Below are 20,508 nucleotides of genomic sequence, written 5' to 3'. Positions count from 1 at the left end.
TACCGAGACAGGCGCACGATAGCTATGGTGAGCGTTAGCAAGGATTGGTGATTTGGATTTAACAAGATAAGAACTGAGAATGCCCGGGGAAAAAACATAAAAAATACTTTTTGGATATTTGTAGCAGGAATTCAGGCTTTTATGTTTTGTTAATTGCCGACTACTCCCGTTGCGGGTACCTGAAAACGATCTGTCCTTAAAAAAATCTTGCATTTACCGTTCATGATTAAACAAACATAGAGAAAATTATCCGTTAGAACAGATCAATCAAGGAGGATTGTGCCGCCTGGGAATATCGGTAAGCCGCCATAGAGCACAATAGGTTCTCAGACACCGCAGTATGCCCTAACTGGGGTACTCGCAAGAACTTCGTAGGAAGGCACTGGGAAGAGATTAATACAGCTGATACCAGTTGCGTCAGATAATGAGATTGCTTTTTATCGGCGTACTTAAACAGAAGCATTAACAAATAACGAAGTCCAGACAAAAACGCCGCCCTAAAATTGCTAAATATGGAAACGTGAAGTTGGTTGTACCTCGAAATATATCGATTAGAAACTTCAAAGCATCACGTTCTCACAGAGCATATTTATAGGAATGTGAGGCTGGGCATGCTCTGCCGTGCGTTTCATTCCGATTGAAAAAAATACGCAGTACAATCGCGCAGAGTTTAGAAAAGTAAGTGTTGTGTCCTTAGAAAAATAAGTGTTACTGAACGTATATATGTTTACGATTACAAAGAAGCAAATCACTGATTAATATCGTAATAATTGACTATTTGATTGTATATAAAATGGGCAAGTCTGAGCTGTATCTAACTTGTATAGGTGGAATGTTCCGCCCTTTCCTTTCTGCACGCATGAATGGGTCTGCGTGGAATAACTTTGACATGAATTTTAAGCCAATGACATGTCACAATGTAACGCTCTCGTCCAAATTTTGCCTAACTGTTACAAATGATACTGCTAGTCAAAGTTACCTCTGAGACTTGAGGCACTTATCAACTAGATAGCAAACGATTCAATATGGCAGGTGCATAGCAATGGAAATAATTATATTTAGCAACAGTTTGTATTGATGTAGCAATAATTTCGAACTTCAGTTAACTGCAACTACTACTGCTAGGAACTATATGGCCCAACATGGCCGACTATTGACGGCTCTTTCACGGCATGGCGTCAACCTTATCAATGCTACGTTACGAGCCGAATGCGATGACACACGTAGAAGAGCGCTTGTGCGCGCGCGCGCTACTCGTGACGTCATAAATTACAATGAGATTTGTCTTGCTTACTGCATCATAAATAATGTACTTTATAACTAGTGCCCTCTTGAGTATTTGCTCCCAAGTAACAATAATTATTTTTTTAGCCTGTTTACCTTTTAAACATTGCTAGTTCCGTTGACATCAGTCTGAGTAACTTCGATCCTACGCTGATTTGAATTTTTCATTGGAAATTATTGTTTACGTGTCAGCATTGACACGCTGAACGTAACAGTATCCATTTGGGTTGACAACTTTTTCCAGCGTTGCCCGAGCACCATTCCAGGATGCTGACGGTGCGCGTAAATGTTGTTCTGCACAGATAATGCCTTTGAGAAGGCAAAATGGAGTCGTTTCTCTCGCTCTCTGTATAGAAATTATTGTGTTTTCGATTATTGGCTCTATTTAGTTGTAGGAACCTGCTCTGCGTTGCTCACTGGTTAACTAAGCATAGGGATGGGAAGCCAAACTGCAAACCGAGATAACCGAATTTTCCGAGCGGTCAGCTTTACTGAAATTCAAATACTTTTGCACAGTACTGACATAAACAAAATGTTATGGTTTATCAGGAAAATCACGGAATTGCGGAACAAAGGGTTAGTTGCCGAAACACAAAATAAGGGGTTACAATTGTTTTAGATTGCCAGCCCATCGCTATCTTGGACCGCCCTGCAAATCGATATGTTAACAGAATTTTGCAGGACCAGCGCGCGAGCTCAGCGAATGCTCACAACATGTAAACATTCCGTCATGATAATAGTAAAGATATATTGATTCAATGGGAACTAATTTGTAATCGGAGTATAGATGATATGATTGTGATCTGTGATGACTGATCCTCCGTGTTCATTCTGTGATGTATATCTTAATAAATCCGATCATGTGTGAATAACGTTTGAACCGAGTTTTGGCGACCATTAGTGCTACCGTAATGTATCGAATTAATAAGTTTGTTGTTACATGCGCATGAATCGCCTTAATCTGTAAACAAAGCTTTCAGATGCGGGTCAATGTCGCTCGTAGCGCCGTTCGGCTGCAACGGGTTGTTCCGGGGCAAACTAACCTGGTTGCTTGCAAGCGTATGCCTACATGCTGTATAGCATAGGGTATAATTGCTATCGTAACTTGCTGTATCGTATAGTACAAACCGAAATTTATAGCTAAGCTCAATGCGAGGCGTGAATTCACCGCATGCGGACTAACGCCCGATCTCCGCTAATCATTACTGTTTCTGTAGAAGCTACTCATTTTTAGCACTAGACGGAATCTTAGACACGTATGTTTATTACCTTCGTCTACTATCTTGTAGAAGCTGAACAGTCAGTGCGAGCTTGTACACTGTACCTTCAGTTGGTAAGTTTTTGCCGTTGAAGATTGGTCGTGAGTGTCAAGCGGTTGAAGCGTCTACTGAACTTGGAACTATAGTAAAACTACATCGTTCGTGTAAAGTGTATCTATTTAGCCCAATTTTTACTAAAAGAATGTTATTATGTCTATAGATCTGCCCATGATTTGTTTCACCGGAAGATTTATAAAATTAGCTTAGGTCATGTCTACTTTTCTTACAATGCCTCTGATAACACTCCATAGCCAAGGTCGCTTCTAATCATAGTAAAAGACGACTATCCGTATCTAGCTGTCAGCCAAGCTAATGATTCCAATAGAAATCACTGAGCCCCGGTAATGGCGATGCTATTACTATTATCTAGACCTTCTGGAAAGAAGTATCATTGATATCAACATGGCCTTAAAGTTCTGTAGGCCTTAGCCTGCCAGTTAGCTTTGTGCTATCCATCTGTGAGGAATTTCGTCGTATCGTTTTCTCTGACCTTCTCTCAATTGAGGCTGAGACGGTTATATCTGCCACAAATTGCGCCATAGACATTCGTGTTGGTCTCCATGCTGCTGTTGTGCCCCAATTATTCATGGGCTGTAGGGGCGGCGATGGTATCGTCTGCAATTGTCTCGATGCAGACGTTGGCTGTGGCTGCGTTATCGTAGTGACAGTGATTCACCCACATTCTGGTTGTCCTTTTTTCAAGCAGAGACTATTTGTTCCTCAGCCTCCTAAAGCTCTGTCTGTTGGGGAAGAACAGCAGGCAAGACCGGTCATACATGGTACAGATGCGGCCACCCGTTCGACGGTCTCATTCTCGTCGTTGTCATGTACTTTGTCGTTAAGCCTTCTAAGTTGGTTTTCGCCGATTACTGGTTCATCCGTTCGTTCGTTCTCTTCTGTGTCTGCAAGACAGTGGCGGCAGTAGCAGCTCATTCGCATCTCCTTGCTGGCTCCGTCCTTTTTTCTGGCATTCTCCAGCCTCGCCGTTTGGTGAAACCCTGGACTAAGACCGAGTTGGAATCCTCGTAGGATGTACGCACCATTCCTCCCGCTATGATATATCATCGTAGGGAGAGCAAAAAGCGGGCTCCTAATGGTTATACTGAGTGGCGGAGCCAGCGCATGGAGGACCAACAACGCGGGAATGGGCAGGCTTTTCGAGGCAATGGAAAGCGGCGGGAAATGACGATATGAGTTTGGCTAGTGCAGGCTAGAGCAGCACGTCTTTGATTTACGTGCAAGTGAAAGATGGTGTGTCGCCGCAGCCAGCCGTATCCAAGGGCGATCTTCGTGTCGCGTATCAATGCGGTCTCCCAGGGTGAGTACAGCAGTGAGAGTAATTCGTGCTCTTGCGTAGTTCCTTTTCAGTCTATGCTAGCAGATGATCACGAAAAAAAGGAAGCACGCGGGAATTCGTATACGTGTGTGATGCTTTTAGACGGTGCTACTGTCGTCGGCCTAACGCGGTTGCTACTGGCCTTGCAACGCAGAGAGAGGGACACAAACCACCCATCGCAGAGCGGGCAACTAATCAAGAGAATACCCAGAAAGACTTAGCGGTGTACTGAAGCGGCGCTGGTAAGTGACGGGTGGCAAAAATATTGACTCCGTAATGAAAACGAGAAGCGATAAAGATTGTTCGGTCGACGGATCCCTTAGTTGGGTTCCTGAGCGTGAGTACGTGTGTGTGAGTGATCCCGGTGCTTGTTTATATGAATCAAAAGACCTTGCCTGTGGTAATCTCTCGTTGGCTGCAGAAAAACGAAACCGTTTTTAGCGATGATGACGAGTGAATAGAATAAGATGATGCAGAAGGACGATAGAACAAAAAGGAAAAAAATGAATTGTGATTCAAAGTCAAGGTGTACCGTAGAAACCGAGATGTCGGCCTTGGTCACAATGTCGGTCAGGAGAAAACCAAGGCGGGCACTGACTAGCAACATGCCTGACACGGACGCGAAGCATATAAGCGAAAGACAGATAGGAGCGACTCGTATACCGAAAGGGGGCTGTACGTACAGTAAAAACTGCAGCTACAGGTGTAGCAACTTCAACTTGAGCAGTCGTGTGCATAGCCTCTGTGTTTGTGTCTTGTTGTACGGGGTAGTAACAGCCGTATAAGAAACCACAAAAAAAAGAAAACGTAGGGTAAACGGTCTAACGGCAAAGGATACAAGATACATAGGTTAAGGGTAAGCGACTGGTAAACTTACCCACAGACTATGAGCAGTTTAGTGCGCCTCCGCCCTCTTTTCTTTTCAGTTCTCACACACTCGAAACCCCCCAGTAAACGTGGGTTGTTTGCAAGAGCACTGGGTTTATGATTACGAAATAACGACAGTGAGTGCGTACGAGAGTTTTTAGGATGTCCTAGCCAAAAGCAGCAAGGGGCCAAACGCAGACAGCAGTGACAACGCCAGGATGACTCGAATCAGAACGATGCGGTTCAGCCCAGTTCTATGCCGGGGCCTTTTTCGCCTCCACTACTGCTTTTTCCCTCCCGTTGAGGAGGAAAAGGCAGGCACAGTGGAAGAAAGAGTCGAGCAAACAAGGCAGAAGTTATACAAAAAAAAACGTGTCCTTATTTCCCATATCGGAATAACATAAGACCGTGGACGGTGCAAAGTATACAAGAAAGAACGACGCCCGCCTGCTTGTCTGGATTGCTCGTGCCATGTCAGTTTGTTTTTCGTAGATATACATTGTGCCAAAATATGGGAACGGAAGGACCATAGACAAGCAAAACTTACGTAGACGAGGTGATGCGGAGGGAAACCGGCAGGCCACAAGTCCTTACCATGGTCCGCTAGTTGTATGTTTCCTGCGTATTAGGATAATCGCTATGAGCAGCCCTGCCGAAGCACTGCACTGCCAATGCCACGGGATGGTGGCTAGGTGTATAGGACCCGTGGTGCATTTTCGACCCCATACAACATCTGCCATTACTGTTATCCTCCATTTGCCCTTATGTTTTAGTCAACGTCAGTTACGACCCAACAGAGCGTTTCAACGGCAAGAAAAAAGCGAGTACCTTTAGATTCAGTAATTTCGTTCCTTTCGTTAACAAAGTCAGTTTTATTCTAATGTAGCTTACGATAAAGCGACAAGTTACCCTGTTTTATATAAAGACAGCTTAAGACGGAAACGTAAGTGACAATAGCAGCAGCAGACTACGGTTGCAGCATATTTTTATAATACCATGAGGCATGGTAAAGCCTTTGATTACGTGAGGTGTGTTGCTAACCATAAGCGTGATCCTAGTAGAAGCCCTAAAAAAGAGAAACGCTATCCGAAAAGGTAGCTGTTCACGTACGAGTATTGCATAGTTTCATGTCGCCCCTTCTGCCCGATGCTGCAATCGAGAGGATGTCATTTAAGAAACTACGACCGCGAACCTGCTCCTTTCGTAAAATTTCAAGAGGAAAGAGGGGTCTAGAAAAGCAATGTGATATGAATTTAGCTGTCCGAGCGCAGAGATAATATTAAATAATGATAAAAGTATTTCACTCCAGCTTAGACACGATAAGGAACGAGACGTAGAACAGTGAGCGGATGCCCCAGTCTTTGATGCGGACGGGGTTGTGTGAACTGTTTCTGCTGCGAGGACCTTGTGCTTCCTTGGAGAGTGGGCCGGCGAGCCAAAGTCATTTGTAGCACCGACGTCCGACGTCTCTGGACACAAGTTGGGCTCGTATGATTTTCAGTGGCTAAAGCTAGGCTAGCTGCCTCATAGAATAAAAGGAGTAATGGCGAAGGTAAAAAAAAGAAAGAGTTTTCAGCTAACAAGTCATAAAGATAACTTGACAATGAGATAGGGAGTGGGTAATAGAGTGATAGGCATAAATCTATGGTAAGCTAAGGCCAAGGCTGATACATCCGCTGAGCCTTTAAAGGACGACGAAGAATATAAGTACAAAAAGGGAAGGATCTTTATATCCGTATACATCGTTACGAACACACAGACACTCGCATAAGGATACAGATACATACGCTATCGTGGCCGTTCGGAAAGAGGGGGAGAATTAAAATTAGATACAGTACAGTCTCTTATGGACTAGGTTGTCTTGTCGCATTGCTCAGGTCAGATACTGGGAAGAATTGTTAGGGGACACGCACAAGGTCCCTTAGTATTTTGTAACGAGGTTCGGCTTTTTTAAGTCAGGTCCGGCTCGAGTAATATCGCCATCAATGGCAAAAGTGGTCTAGACGTATTGTCGTACACACGGTATGCATGTGAACCAGAAGCTATTTTGAGATGAGACAATAATCTTACAGGCTCTCTTCGAATTTCCATAAGTAAAACAGTACGACCACCCCGTCGAATAGCGTCCATAAAGAATCAAAACGATTTAGTTGAACTCTACGAGGGGGAAAAGCACATTTGAATGATCCAAACCTATATCTGTCCTCAAAAGTACTTAGGGCAGAATACTTTGCATCCCCTACTCTCACTTTAGAGGTGTTAGCAACTTACAAGCTACTAGATATTCTCTAGTATTTTTATAACTTAGTTAGATGACGTTTTTAGCGAGGAACAATATAACCGCATGAAACAAGTTTACCTTAACGATCTGTTCACGGCGATGATTCACATCATTTTTTCGTACAGTATGGGAACTGCCTCTTATGCGAACGGTGCTGCTTTCGAGAAGACCTCCTAAGCTAAATTAGATTGTTCATTGGCCAGTGCGTTACACACATTTTTCTTTTGTTTTTTCTCAAGTCTCTTCTAGCATGAGCTCTTTTGCGAAGTTCAAGTGGAAATATGAAACTTAATATTGAGCTTGCTAGAGGTTACTCAATTTGCACCGCTCTGCACTCACCCACTACCCGTCCGCCCTTCCGTTCTGCCGTTTAGCTGAAGCTGAGAAGGAGTCAGATTCTTTGAAGATGACTACGGAAAGCAAAAGTTTCCGAATCTATTATCAATACCGTGGGAGACCGGAAGACTTTGCGCTAGATGTTGTAACTGCTATAGGAGAGCTTGTTCGAGCAACGTTGCTTTGACTCAGTTGGATGAGCCCGTTCGGTTAGACGGGCTTTCCCATTCCGGAAAAGAATTGCCATTTTTCACAAAGTTTCTCATCCATACAGTGACAGTCAACCAGGAAGCCCAGAGAGCTACCACACTACAGTGTCTGCGTGGAACGAATGGTTGATCGAAAGTAATTCCCCTGTATAGTGCCAGAGCTCGCAGCTATCGGGACACCAGAGGGCGGCGGTAGTAACAGCGACAGTATCGGTGGCGCCATCTACCAGCAACAAAAATATTAGTAGTAGCAGTGGTCATACTGGCAATTGTAGTGGAAGCAATAATGCTGTTTGTCAACAGCTGGCAGAAAACTAATTGCAGTGATCATGCTCTAAACGAGGTCGGTCGACACTGCTGCAAAACTGTCAATACTGGGTGCGGTTGTCGTTAGCGTCTTGCAGGAGGACAGCCAGTCTGGCTCCAACAAGAGTGATTTTGCAGTAAACAGATCGTTCGTTCGTTAGCCGGTGGTGCGTTCCTCGCACTTGGCAAGTTATTCCTTTTTACTACTTATCCTAATACTACCTTTCGGAGGTGGGTGTGGGCTACGGAAAAAAATTATAGTAAGGCATACATTGGCCTAGTCAAGGAAATTGAGTAGGGTTACGGATTCAAGCAAGACCTCATGGAAGTGCAGACGACAAATCGTTTTTCTAAAAGAGCAGCCTATCTTAATATGCCGAGCTCAATACACCATTGTTATGTATTATAGCTTGTTCGTGTGCTATGAGTGTTCTATGACCTGTTCAAAATTTCTTTTTCTGTTGCAGAAGATTCTCCTGTGATTCCTAGTTGCTGTTTCCGTTAAACCTACGCCGCTTAATGGCACTTTATTCCGAGGTCAGCAATGTAGTGCGTAATATATTAAATGACAGTACTCATCATAGTCCTTTAAAGAGGCGCCAAAGAAGGACCAGAAATTGGCTACCATGGTTACAATACCAACTACTATAATAGAGATAGCATTTGACTGGCAGTCCTGCTACTGCTACTCAATTGTAGTAGATCTATTGACAGTGGATTAGTCAGACCTGTTGCTTACAACCTTTTTTCTTTTGCCCGTTATTCAGCCAAGAGTACTACATTAACACACATTCGCACACCAACATACCCACGCCCCTGTACCATGCGGTCATGTGGAAATTAATGTAAACGTCTAAAGCTACTGCTATGATGGCAAAGATAGCCACAGTGGCTTCGAGTGCTTTATGGTCCTTGCTTAGAGATATGGTGCTTCTGATGCTTTCCACATTTATCTGAGTACCTCTCTGCATATACTTGAGAGAGGAGGGGAAGTGCCAAACGACTCTAACAACATTTCTGTGTGCTTGTGCGTATCTATGTGCACTGAGGCTCTCGAAGAGTCTCAGGATTTTCTCTGTTTTAATCATTTTAAGGCAGGCTTTAATAGAGAAGATAACACTAGAGGGAGCTTTTAGTATTCTTATCCTGTCTCTCGGATACATAGAAAAGTCGACGATTTAACCAAAGTAATGGGGTGTGGGGAAAATGTAGGCGTTCGACGAGATTTTTGGAACGCAGGTAAAAACGAAGCAAAGCACCGGTAAGGCGGAAATAGACCTAGGTTTACAAATCAATGTCAAATTATAGGCTGGTGGAAAACTATGAACCAAGTTATAAACGACGTATAGTTATCGCAAGATGCTGAAGTCGAACATTTTGGCCGCTATACCAATAAGGACTGCTACTAACTGAATCAGACCCACTTTCCACGATATTTCTGTACTATTTAAGACCCGGTTCGTTATTATAGTTTGTAAACTATCGCATGCAGTTGGCATACTATTTAAATTGTATCTAGTAAGTTAATCAATTAGGGCTCCAACTCTGCCCACATCGCATATCTCATAAATAAACGTTTACTATCTTACTGTTGCTGTATACCCGATGCATTATTAAATATAATTAGATTCAAAATAATAGAGTTTATGATGCCTATTGTTCAAAATTATACTGATACCTATGACAATAGTAATACTTGAGCGAAAATAGGCCTTCAAACCTTTTGCCGCGATCGAACTGGCCATGCCCCTTTACCGGAATCCCTTTTCCCTTCAGGCTTGATCGGTTACAGGCGACGTTATAATTAACTGCATTATATATTACACGAAAAGTAATTCAATCTACGCGACAATATCTGTTATATCAAAAATGTCAAAAAGTTTTTGTGTTCTGAGTCCGGTACTTAACCCTGTCGGGCATTAGTTCAAAATATCAAAAATATATATAGCTATGTCGATCAGACTTTAACAGGCCTTCAAATATATATATCGTCCATAGTAAATGATTCCTAAGCAGACTGTCATCTACCATGGTTACGTTGGCCAAAAGCATTTGCCAAGGCCAAAACAATAGAGCGGATCGATCGCCTGCGTCAAATAAAACTGGAATGAGTCGTCATGAAGTCGTCATGAATTGTCAGTAAGCAAATTTCTTCCACTGCCGTTAGCGAACCGCGACACTGAAAAAAAAACTTCCACCGTTTTTTTTTCAGTAAAACAGAGCCATATGGTGAGCTGAAAGTGTTCTGACGTTTGCTGTATAAATGATCGTGCTTCGCCCACTGTGACGACGATGACTACCGCAATCGTGCGTGAGTACGCGACCAATATCAGCTAAAGCGTATTAATATGTCTGCTCTTTACGTTTTCACTGGCACTGTTGAAAAATACGGATAATCTATGAAACGTCAGCACCTGGTATTTCCTACAATTGCTCATATCTTCTAATACCAGTAACATGATTTGACCGGTCTAACCATTAGAAAGATAATCCTAACTTGATATTCTAGATCAATCATCAATAAGCTTTACCAAAAGTGATTACAAGAATCGTTTATTCATTCAATTCCTATGGTATTCAAAGAAATTACTATTCGGCTCGCAACAAGTTCCGTTTTATAATAATACGTGGTGACGAGCACACCGTTCGTCAATATTATTGGCCCATAGACCAAGGCCCCGTAATAAGTCAATATAAATATATATATGTATATAATTACACTTATTATATAGACTCTAGCAAACTATAGCCACTAAACCAGGTAAAATGAGGTCAAATAACCTGTATTTTTATCACGCATGTAAGCATAATAGCTGGCCTACCTAACGCGCCTTGATGTGCCTATTATTACAGATAAGGTATTGTGCTCTAAGTATACGCTTACAATGCAGAATATGTTGTTGGTAAAACGCTACGAACAGCGACGGCTATGTTGTCGGCATAATCAAGCTAAAAATTTTTTTTATTACGGATTATATATATATATATATATATATATATATATATATATGACTGTGCATCATTGATATCAGATAGATGGGTTCGTTTGGTTTTCTTCATAGCGGTTATTCGCCTTATCCTGTTTTTGGCCATTTTTGTTTGCTTAAATATCGCCCTATGCCATCAGTAACGGCACAATTGCTTTCCTTGAGTTTGTCGACCGCTTGTTGATGGCCGTAGATCGAAAATTCGCGGCCTATCTGTGAAGAGGTCTACATCCTACCAAAACCACTGTTTGATGTAGCATATAACTTCAGGCCATCATTGGCTTTTTTGTTTTCAATGAAACTGTAAAAATTAAGTTTTCTATCAGTAGGTGAACTTATACCTTCTTATACCCTCAAATAACTGAAGAAGCGAAGGTTTAAATGGATAATGATTTCCGTAAGGAAAGATTTATCTGAATATATTTATTCATTCATATTTGTTGTTGATTTTTTGGTGTCATTTTGAAGTTGCTACCCGGATAAGATCACGCGTAGTTTTTACGGTTGTTGAATGAATGCAGGTTTGCTTACCACCAGCTGTTTAGATTTAGGCTAGCGACATGCACAAGAATACCGGATACGCCGGATAAGGCCACGACGCACCTGTTCGGTATCATGACGTATCGTAAAGTAGATGCCTGAGGTTAGATTGAATCTACACAGATCACATTATGATCATCAATGCGAATATCTGCCATAATTATTGCCGAAGCTATACTGAATATATATGCTTATCGTGCCAAACTTATCCGGATGGGCTGGAATAATAGCTGAGAAGCAATTAATTTGACGCTAGCAAAATACGAAAACGTATGAGGATATGAGCAGTACTATTTCAGCCAGAGTAGGACAGCTGTAGCATGGAACGTACCCTGTTTTAGGTTCTGTCTGCCTAGTTATACATATGTAGCACCAAAACGTAGACATATTCTATCGATGACACGAGCCGTAATAGAGAACGTTAAGCATATGCGTTACCTAAAATTTATAACACACACCATTGGAAATAAATATACGTCTGAAGAAGAATGAAGAGCCAATTGTAGCAGTACAGTGTAACGGAAACGACAAAAAACAGTGACGACTTCCAAGTTAAGCGTTGCCATCTAAGACGCATTGCTGATGATTGTTCTTTTGAGGTGAGATTGTTGGCAGAAAGCCTTGATGTGGGATCGCCGATACTTCCCAAGGGCAATAAGAGCAATAATTGATCGTTGTCGTTGGTTCTCAATTCTTTCAAAAATGGAGCAGCAAGTTATCTACAATGTTTTTCCGACAAGAAAATATTTGTCCTCGGTAAAAATGTCAACAGCAAAAACGCTTGGCGATCTAATCATGATCCATACAATATAAATTATTGTGGGTAAAATCAGTTCTCCTCGCGGACCTTTCGGCTTAAAACAGTTCCCACTTTCAAGCCGTCAGAAGACTTTTTAGCTTACCTGCGTAAAGAACCTGTTTTCATTAACAGGAACTCGAGTTTAATAGGAAATAGACCCGCCCAAAGCGTGCTTCCTTGGTAGCGCAAGTACAAATAACACATAGCCATTGTCACCTTTGCCATGCGTGCGGAAAACTTGGCCGAAATGTCGGCCTACCGCGATTGGTTTCGTCTTATAGACGTTAGTGCGCACAGATATGACATATCACACACATATGTACATTAGAGATATATATGCCACAGGGGCCATAAAGGTAATATGTATGTCCTGTCTATTTATAGGGCCTAATAGAGGTAGTATGTATACAAGATAGAGGGTAATGCTATATCAAAATGCCTTTTTTATAATGTTAGTTCATCGCTTTAGCCTATGCGATGATTTGATGGGTAGCGAAATCTAACAGCTGCCCATTATGAAGAAAATGAGTATGCATCAGTCACATGATATATGCTCATCTTTGCATAATGCTATTACCTTTAATGCTTTTCAGTATGACCGGATTTTTACTACTCTAACGAGCTTTACTACTCTAATCCAAAAAGGGTTTGAGGAGTCGCGTTTATTAAGGAGAAATATTTCATACAACTGTTTTCTTTTGTCATACAGACTACAGTTGCTTTCATTCAAGCTGCATAGGACGATTGGCAAGTGTCAACAGTAATACATACTTAGCATTATTAGTTTTGTCACTATCTGATGCGATCCGAATTATGAAGAAGCGGACTGCATCACTGTTTTTTCTTTCAACTGATGCTGAACTCGTTACACAAACTGGTAAAACTCCCATTGAACTACAATAACGTAATTTCTTACCAACCGTTGCCGACGCTGGCTCTACCACCAGCGTTGAGCTAGCACAGATATAGCAAGCCCATTACCTCCCGGATCCCCCAACTACAACTCAATAACGACAGAAACAAAGCTATATATATATATATGTATCCTTGCTGGCAACCTGAGCACGACTTCTTACTTTGAAGACAGCGAGGAATCTCTCAGAGAACGACGACCGAAGCGGTAACCCCCCTGTCGTTTTTCCTCTCCGTAAGATTGGCCTACCAGCTCAACAAATAGCCCACTTCGGGCCAGCTGCGGTTTCGCGCAAGTAGAGGATAACCTAGGATGGGAATGCCACCGCGAAGCGCAGTTGGAAAACGAGTGTGCCTTAAGCCTTTAATTGACATTCCTTTAGAACTCCAGCGGGTTTTAGGAATCTGAAAGAAGCGTCGAGACCTAGTTACAGCCTCAAAAAAAAGATTGAAGAAGCAGTCCACAATAGCTACTACTAAGGCTTGTTTGACTACATATCAGTGCTTAAACTGTTCAAAACGCATTAATCATTTTAGAACTTGTTGCCAGTTTATCCAACAAGCATTGCAGCTCGCGCAATGGTAAAGGTGCTGTTAGACGTTGTTAAACCATATGAAAATATGGTTTTTGGCATCAGGCCATTTTCAAGGTGGACAAAAGAGCAGTCTGTGCTATCTGTTACACGGAAGAATAATACTCTTTCTAATCAACGCAAATGGCTGTTTTAGCCCGCACAAAAATAAAAGTCTGCATTATGTGATCCTATCACGCACCTGGCCGCAGCCGCCCCTCCAAAAGGGAACGAGTAGAATCAAAGAAAAATCAGGACACATGGTGGAGGCTTCAAGGGATTTCGGCAAGCGAATATTAAATAAATATGAATTATTCACAATGACAGATAACGACTAAATGTTATGAAGTTATGTTATCCCACATAAATAATAACACAACATAACTGTATTCGATAAGAGGAATTTTAAACGCGCTAATCCGTGAGATTGAGGTCTTGCGCGAATGTGCGTTTTGTTTCAACCATACCTCATCAATAGCAACTAAATTTCTGGATATTTAGTATTTCAGTCGGCACCTTGAGTCAATGCATAATGATAATACTTCACTAGCGAATGCAGGCGGATTTCCGATTCGTTTACCATCCTCAGCTCGCTATGCACCTAAAACCGTAATCTGTAAATAATGAACGATACTATCGAATCCAAAACCCGTTTTGTTTGTGCTCTGTAGACGATCTGTTATCGATCTTGGACAACAATACGGACCTCTCGAAAACGGAAAGGAACCATTCAACGTAGCCTACTGCGATACCAGAGGCAAAGCAAGCTTCCTTAGTCGCGTTGTCTCCATCTACAAGAGCTGTCGGCAGTTCCCATAGCCCGTGCACACCAATGTTATTCTTTTTCCTTCGTTAGAGTCCACTTCTTTTGTTCAGAAGTGATCCACTTATCCACTTACCTATGCGAAGTCTAAATATGAAAGTGGTAATACCTCTTCGGTAGATTTCGTCTCATAAATAGTAGCTCGCTCAACGTTTTCCCTCCAGCTGTAGTTACTATGCCGCTACATTTTATTCTAGCAGATATAAACATGCACATCTTCAGCGGATGTGGCCGCTGCCGTCACCGCGTTGGCTTGCTGGCAGAAAGGGTACTGAATAGCCTCGAACCGGCCCAGAACAAAACAAGATCAGAAAGAGCGGCGCTTCACTGTTCGCCAGCCGACGAAGCTTTGGCCGTGCTTGTAGTTACAATGGCAGTGGCACTAGTCGCGCTATTGCTACCATTATTACTCCCAACAGCCGAAGCTGTAGTGGTAGTGGTATTTTAGAAAATCGTTTTCGTTTCTCTCGTCCGTTTCTTCCGCGCTCCGAAGCTGAATCTAAGTCGTTCGACGCTCACCAGCCGCAGCTAGTAAAACTGTCTCTCCAGTTGATCTCCGAAGTCGACAGCGATGGCGGCCGCTGTTTCCACTGCTAAAACGACCGTCTTACACAAGCTTGACACGTTACTATGCGCCCCGTTAACCCTGCAGGCTTCAAGAATCGAATACGCTTCTTGCTTCGCCCGTGAGTTCGGGGAATTGTGACACTTTTAGCATAGAAAGAAAAGCATAGAGGAGCATAGAAACTACATGTCTTCGTAGCAGTGGAGCTCAAGGACCGCCTATATTTTACGTGGGTTACTTCCTCTCCTTTGCGCGGGTTTAGCTCGGCTGAAGGAAACGGAAAATCCTTTCCGTTGAAGGAGAAAGTCCAAAACGGCTCGCCGTAAGAAAAACGGCCCTGGCCGAACAGTATCAGCGAGACACGAACGAAGTGAAGATGTTACAGAGGAAGGTTTCCATCAGTGATGTACATTTATGTACAAGATTAATCTGCGCCACTAAGAAATCATGATCTATGACTGCGTGATAACGCCTAAGCATTACAGATTAACTTTGTAAATTATGTGGCAAGGAGCCTATTGAAGCTATCGAAGTTGTGTATTTGTGCATAAGTTAAAGTTTGTTTGGCCAAAGCTTTCCCGCGATCAAAGGCTTTGAACAAATTTTTTATACTGTAACATCGCATAAACAAGCATTTGTGACCAGTCACTTAGCGTTATTGTCATATTGTCTACGTGGTATAATTGTTCTATACAAGTGCGCCCGCGACAATGAGAACAGCTATTGAAACTGGCACATATGTGGAGATAATCGGTGACAAACAAATGATTGTAACGTTGAGCTGTACAATATGCATGGTATCTAATCGACTTTTCCTAGCTTTTCTGCCATATGGTGTGCATATGCCTACGTAATGCTCGTGTACTCTCATGAGACTGGCATACTGAATTAAGTGTCGTGTGATGCTTGGGAATATGTACTTCAATATGGGAAATGCCAAGGTTTTTGAACTCGCTTGAAGAATGCTATCATTCGTATTCCATTTTAAATGCGGGCTTTTACTGCGTATATACGGGTATACGGAGGGCGTCTGATTTTTAGATGTTATCGTTCCATTGAGTTAAGCAGCTAATACTAAATTATATTGCCCTACTTGTTTTTGGTACTCTTTAAGTGCACTCTTAGCTGGTGGAATTTAGAGATCAGCCTAGAATATTGAACATACGCTACATTTACTTGTCGGGACAAAACTTCGTAACTCTATTCTTTCTAAAAGTAATAGCAATTTCAGAGGCAGAGAAAACTCAAAGTGATTTCAAAGTTTGCATTCATTAACGCTGGTTGCATTTATTTCCAAGTAGGCCTGCAAGTACTGAAAAAACAAGTTCCATTGGCCTGATTAGACCACACATGCACTTCTAGTAACTTTCGACGCATTTCACTGCTGCATTCGAGACTGGTGACACCTTCAGCAGCCGAATGGTAATAGTATGATTTGGTTTGACCGTCTGACGCGTGCTATTTTACGCGCAGCCTTCAAGCTAAACATGGCCATTGACTGTGGGCATCATGACAAATGCTTTTACCACCGCATGATAAAGTCAAACAGCACTTTTCTATTATACTGTCTGTAGAATAACCAACGATATAATATAACAATAATAATTTAGACAAAAATTGAAGGTAGCAATGAGGCCAGATTCCGACTAAGCGTATCTCTGCGTATAAAAATTTATGTTGCAGTTATCGTTTTCGAAACACCATTGTCTTGCATGTCCTACAAAAGCCGTGAAGATGATAAGAACGGTTATCAGCATCTATTTCCTGAGCGTGGTTGACGAAACCTATAAGTCTAGTCCAGTAGTTTTTTTTTTTAGGACAACTACATTCGCTGGTATAAGCAATGGTAATTCTTTATCAAAAACAAAGCTGCAAGTCTATGTGTTTGTAAGTGTTACCCATAACAGCCAAAGAGAACGATGGTGCAGATGTCAAACAGAAGGATGCCTTATGAAAAAAAAGGATTATGAGTTGTGTATAAACATTGTCATTTGTCCCTCGGGTGTGTTTTTGATGGGATGGTTCTTATCAATGAGGCCTTTTATTTACTGTTGATATTACTTATACAACAGGTTCAGCAGCTAATTTGAAAAGGAGAATATAGATTACATGACAAGTAAAGAACAGAAGCTCTAGATACAATAGGTAATATATTTTATAGGACTAGGCGCAGGAAGCTTTGATCAGCCAGCCAATCATTTTTTTTGTTGTCGAGTAGGACTTTTATATAAGGGTCTAGCGTGTGTAGAGAACAAACTCTACAGACACAAGAAAAAACATACATTAATATTGGCTAGCTGTAGACGTACTATATACGGAGTTTGCGTTGATCCGTGCGTACATAAGCAGATAGATTTGTTGAATTAGCAAAAGTGACTTATAAAGTTAGGTTAACGTTTTCGGAAAGGATACAATGGATGTCCTTACCACTACTAGTACTATAAACTGGAATCCTCGGAAAAATAAAGCGTAAATTCTGGCATCAATGCCGAGCTAAATCTGGGTTGTCGGTAGTTGAATTTTAATTATTGCTTTCCCAATTACCAGTAATCCCCTCCGCAGAACACTGTTAAAGTGATCAAGAAATTAATTATTTGGAGTTCAGTTAATGATATTGTAGCCGTACTTGTGTATGAAATATGAAAACATTTAGCTGACCTTAAAAGGCTCAAAGAGGCATCCATGAATTAAAAAGTCCAGCATAAATAACCAACAATCATACAGGATCTCATGCTCTGTTCCAGAAGTGAAGAGGTAGTAAAAACGTTCATTTTTAAGCAATATTGGAAAGTTTTGTTTTCAACAGTATAGTCAAAGCAAGATTTAGCTAGAAAACACTCATTTATCAAAGTGAGAACGGAGCTTTTGAGCTATTTTTTAAACGCAGTTTCGCCTCATCTACGTTCATCACACCCTATTACGCTCGCGCATATGCTTATCGATCCAATAGCGCCCTTCAGTTAACTCAATCTTCAGTCTCGAAACTTCCTATTTTCCATTAGAATCCGTGAAGAGGAAAGCTACGCCGGGGAAGAAAAAATGCGGCGTCAGAGGGTGTAATGTGTCGGCAGTGTCCTTGCGAGGGAGTGTAGGTAAAAAAAAAAAAAAAGATTACATCATGTCCACATGTTGTAGTGGGCTGGTCAGCGTAGTGCGTATGTCTAGATTTTTTTATGAGAGTATTTGCATTGCACGTCCTCTCATATGATAATTCGTCGATGAGCGACAGCCGTATAGGGGGTGACGACGAGACAGGCAAATTGTTTCTGGTTTTTGCAACACAGCCAACGGGTTTTATAGGGGGCTTCCAGGCCTTGAAAGCTTGAAGGCACGGGCTTCTTCACATAGGTGGACGAGCTTGGACAGGACTAGCTGCCAAGCAGCCAGCTAAACGACAGAGAGCAGTTTTTTCCTTAGCTTTGGATGCGTGTTGTACAAGGAGGATGGCCTGTGGCGAGTAACAGGGGATCAGACGAATGTCCGTTACCTACACGGTGTGACCGACAGAGCACACCTAGTAACAGCAAGGATTGTGCTTTGCTAGTAGCTGTTGGTAGTTTCGCGTCACCTAATGGTGCACACAGGCCTGCTTGCCCGGCCGCTAGCATCGAAATCGGTTTGCCACAACACACCTACCTTTCTCAGATTAATGCCAGTGTTCCTTTCTTTTTTGCTTCCTTCGTCCTTATCGAATATTAATCTTGACGCGACGATTCGAGCTGGCTCGGCGGCAGTGTACGTTAAAGCTCAGGCTGTGAGGCAGCGGGAACGGAACGGGTACGGGGGGCCGTAGAGCGAACTGTTTAGGAAGATAAATCATAGAAAGGCCAAATCTGACTTGCATCCGCTCGAACAAAGTGCGCGTAATTAGACGGAACATCGGTGACATTAGTTAGAGCAGCACGTTGATCGATGATTTCGGAAACTGACATGAATTTTCGTTGTGTTGATCGCGGTTTGAGCGCTTCTTGAATCGAAAACACTACTCACAAGCAGACCTAAACTAAACAGTGCTTAACAGTAGCTGCAGTAGGACTGGGGCTACCAGCCGGGTAGACTGGCGCAGAAAAGGCGCATTATCCCACCCGGCAAAGGTCCGTGCCAGACAGAAGCGGCTTGAAACAGAGCAGGCAGATCAAGCTGAAGAGCGAGAACCGAACGGACGGAGAGATTGAAGAATAGGTCCTGATAATACTGTGCTTGAGCTGTCATTTCCCAAATGCTCCGAATTCCACCATAGACAATCCGAGCGTTCTCAGATGCCTTCATTCTCGACCTTTTCGGTTGCCCCTAGGGCTGCCTTGTCCTAATGGCAGTTGCGGGGCCGGCTATGCCGTCGCTGCTCCGCGTCGGCAACTATCGAACCTCCCTTCAAATTATTTTTCGATCAGTCGATTGGGCAGACAATTATCGAAAGGCAACAGCAATAGCTGTTATAGAAATTTCCATGAGTAGCAATGGAAGGCAGTTAGGAACGGCGACAATGCAACGACGATACCGCATCATGGCTGTCGAGACAAACTGAATGCCCCGAAAGCCAATTGGCCAGATGGGTCCGGGCCATCCCGTTGAATCTCAGAATAGTGGAGGGTAGTAGGCGCGGTGCCCTTTACGGTGGCATGCACCAAGAGAGGCTGCTTCGTACTTTCCTGTTAATTCTTGCAAGATAGGATTAGAACTGATAGGTTTTTGGCCGATGCTCGCAGTCTTCGACTTAGTCGACAATCCTTGTGGCAGCGGCGGTCGACGCACAAAGAAAAGTCGTCTGGCCCAGTATGACTGCCAAGTTTGGAAATACGATAGGTGCTGTAGACTTGGTTTATTGTCGTCTCATTATTTTGTTTAGTGCTATCGCACGGAACTATCGCCTACTACGGGAGGTTTTCAGACATAAATTAAATATGAGTTCATAAATGTTTGCGCGTATACGGGTGGCCGTACGTGTACAGAAGAGATTTCGCTCGATGCAGACAAGATGTCTAACTACTGATAACGAGATGTCTGTATGTACATGTTTGGACTATGTATTATACATGGTGAGAATAACGCTGCTCGCACCGACATGAAGATATAAAGACGACAAACAAACAGAGTCTATTAAAGATTAGTGAAGAATTGTAATTACGAGAATACCGGATGTTTCAGCAAATATTTTAAACTCTATAAGAAAACCGAATAAAGGCAAAATCGTACCGTGAACAATCAATATACGCTAAATCTAGTGTTTTAAATGCAGAGTTATAGATCAGTCGAAAGCCATGATGCCAATTTTGATCCGCAAATTATAAATTAAATGCTTGTAACTAGAAACAAAATCTATTATTATTAAGAAAACCACCATACTTAGGTCTCTCTAGTAAAAATCTCTAATT

The 20,508-nt window shown here is 42.3% G+C and overlaps 1 protein-coding gene across 7 annotated transcripts in view; it reads left to right on the top strand.

Moving 5' to 3' along the window:
* The window catches only part of LOC111261915 (uncharacterized), a 110,126-nt gene that overhangs the window by 39,434 nt on the left and 50,184 nt on the right, over positions 1-20,508 (top strand). For 2 of the 7 annotated variants that reach the window (XM_086968888.1, XM_086968889.1), the window contains one exon: positions 10,151-10,249. The exons of the other annotated variants lie outside the window; for them this stretch is intronic. In XM_086968888.1, coding sequence (XP_086825014.1) covers positions 10,231-10,249 — 19 coding nt within the window. In that variant the 5' untranslated portion in view covers positions 10,151-10,230. The remainder of the gene's footprint in view (positions 1-10,150; positions 10,250-20,508) is intronic. 7 annotated transcript variants of the gene reach the window in all.

This window comes from Varroa jacobsoni, unplaced genomic scaffold (assembly GCF_002532875.2).
Source record: "Varroa jacobsoni isolate VJ856 unplaced genomic scaffold, vjacob_1.0 scaffold_614, whole genome shotgun sequence".
NCBI classification, from domain to species: Eukaryota; Metazoa; Arthropoda; class Arachnida; order Mesostigmata; family Varroidae; genus Varroa; species Varroa jacobsoni.
This window is presented reverse-complemented; position numbering and strand designations above follow the sequence as displayed.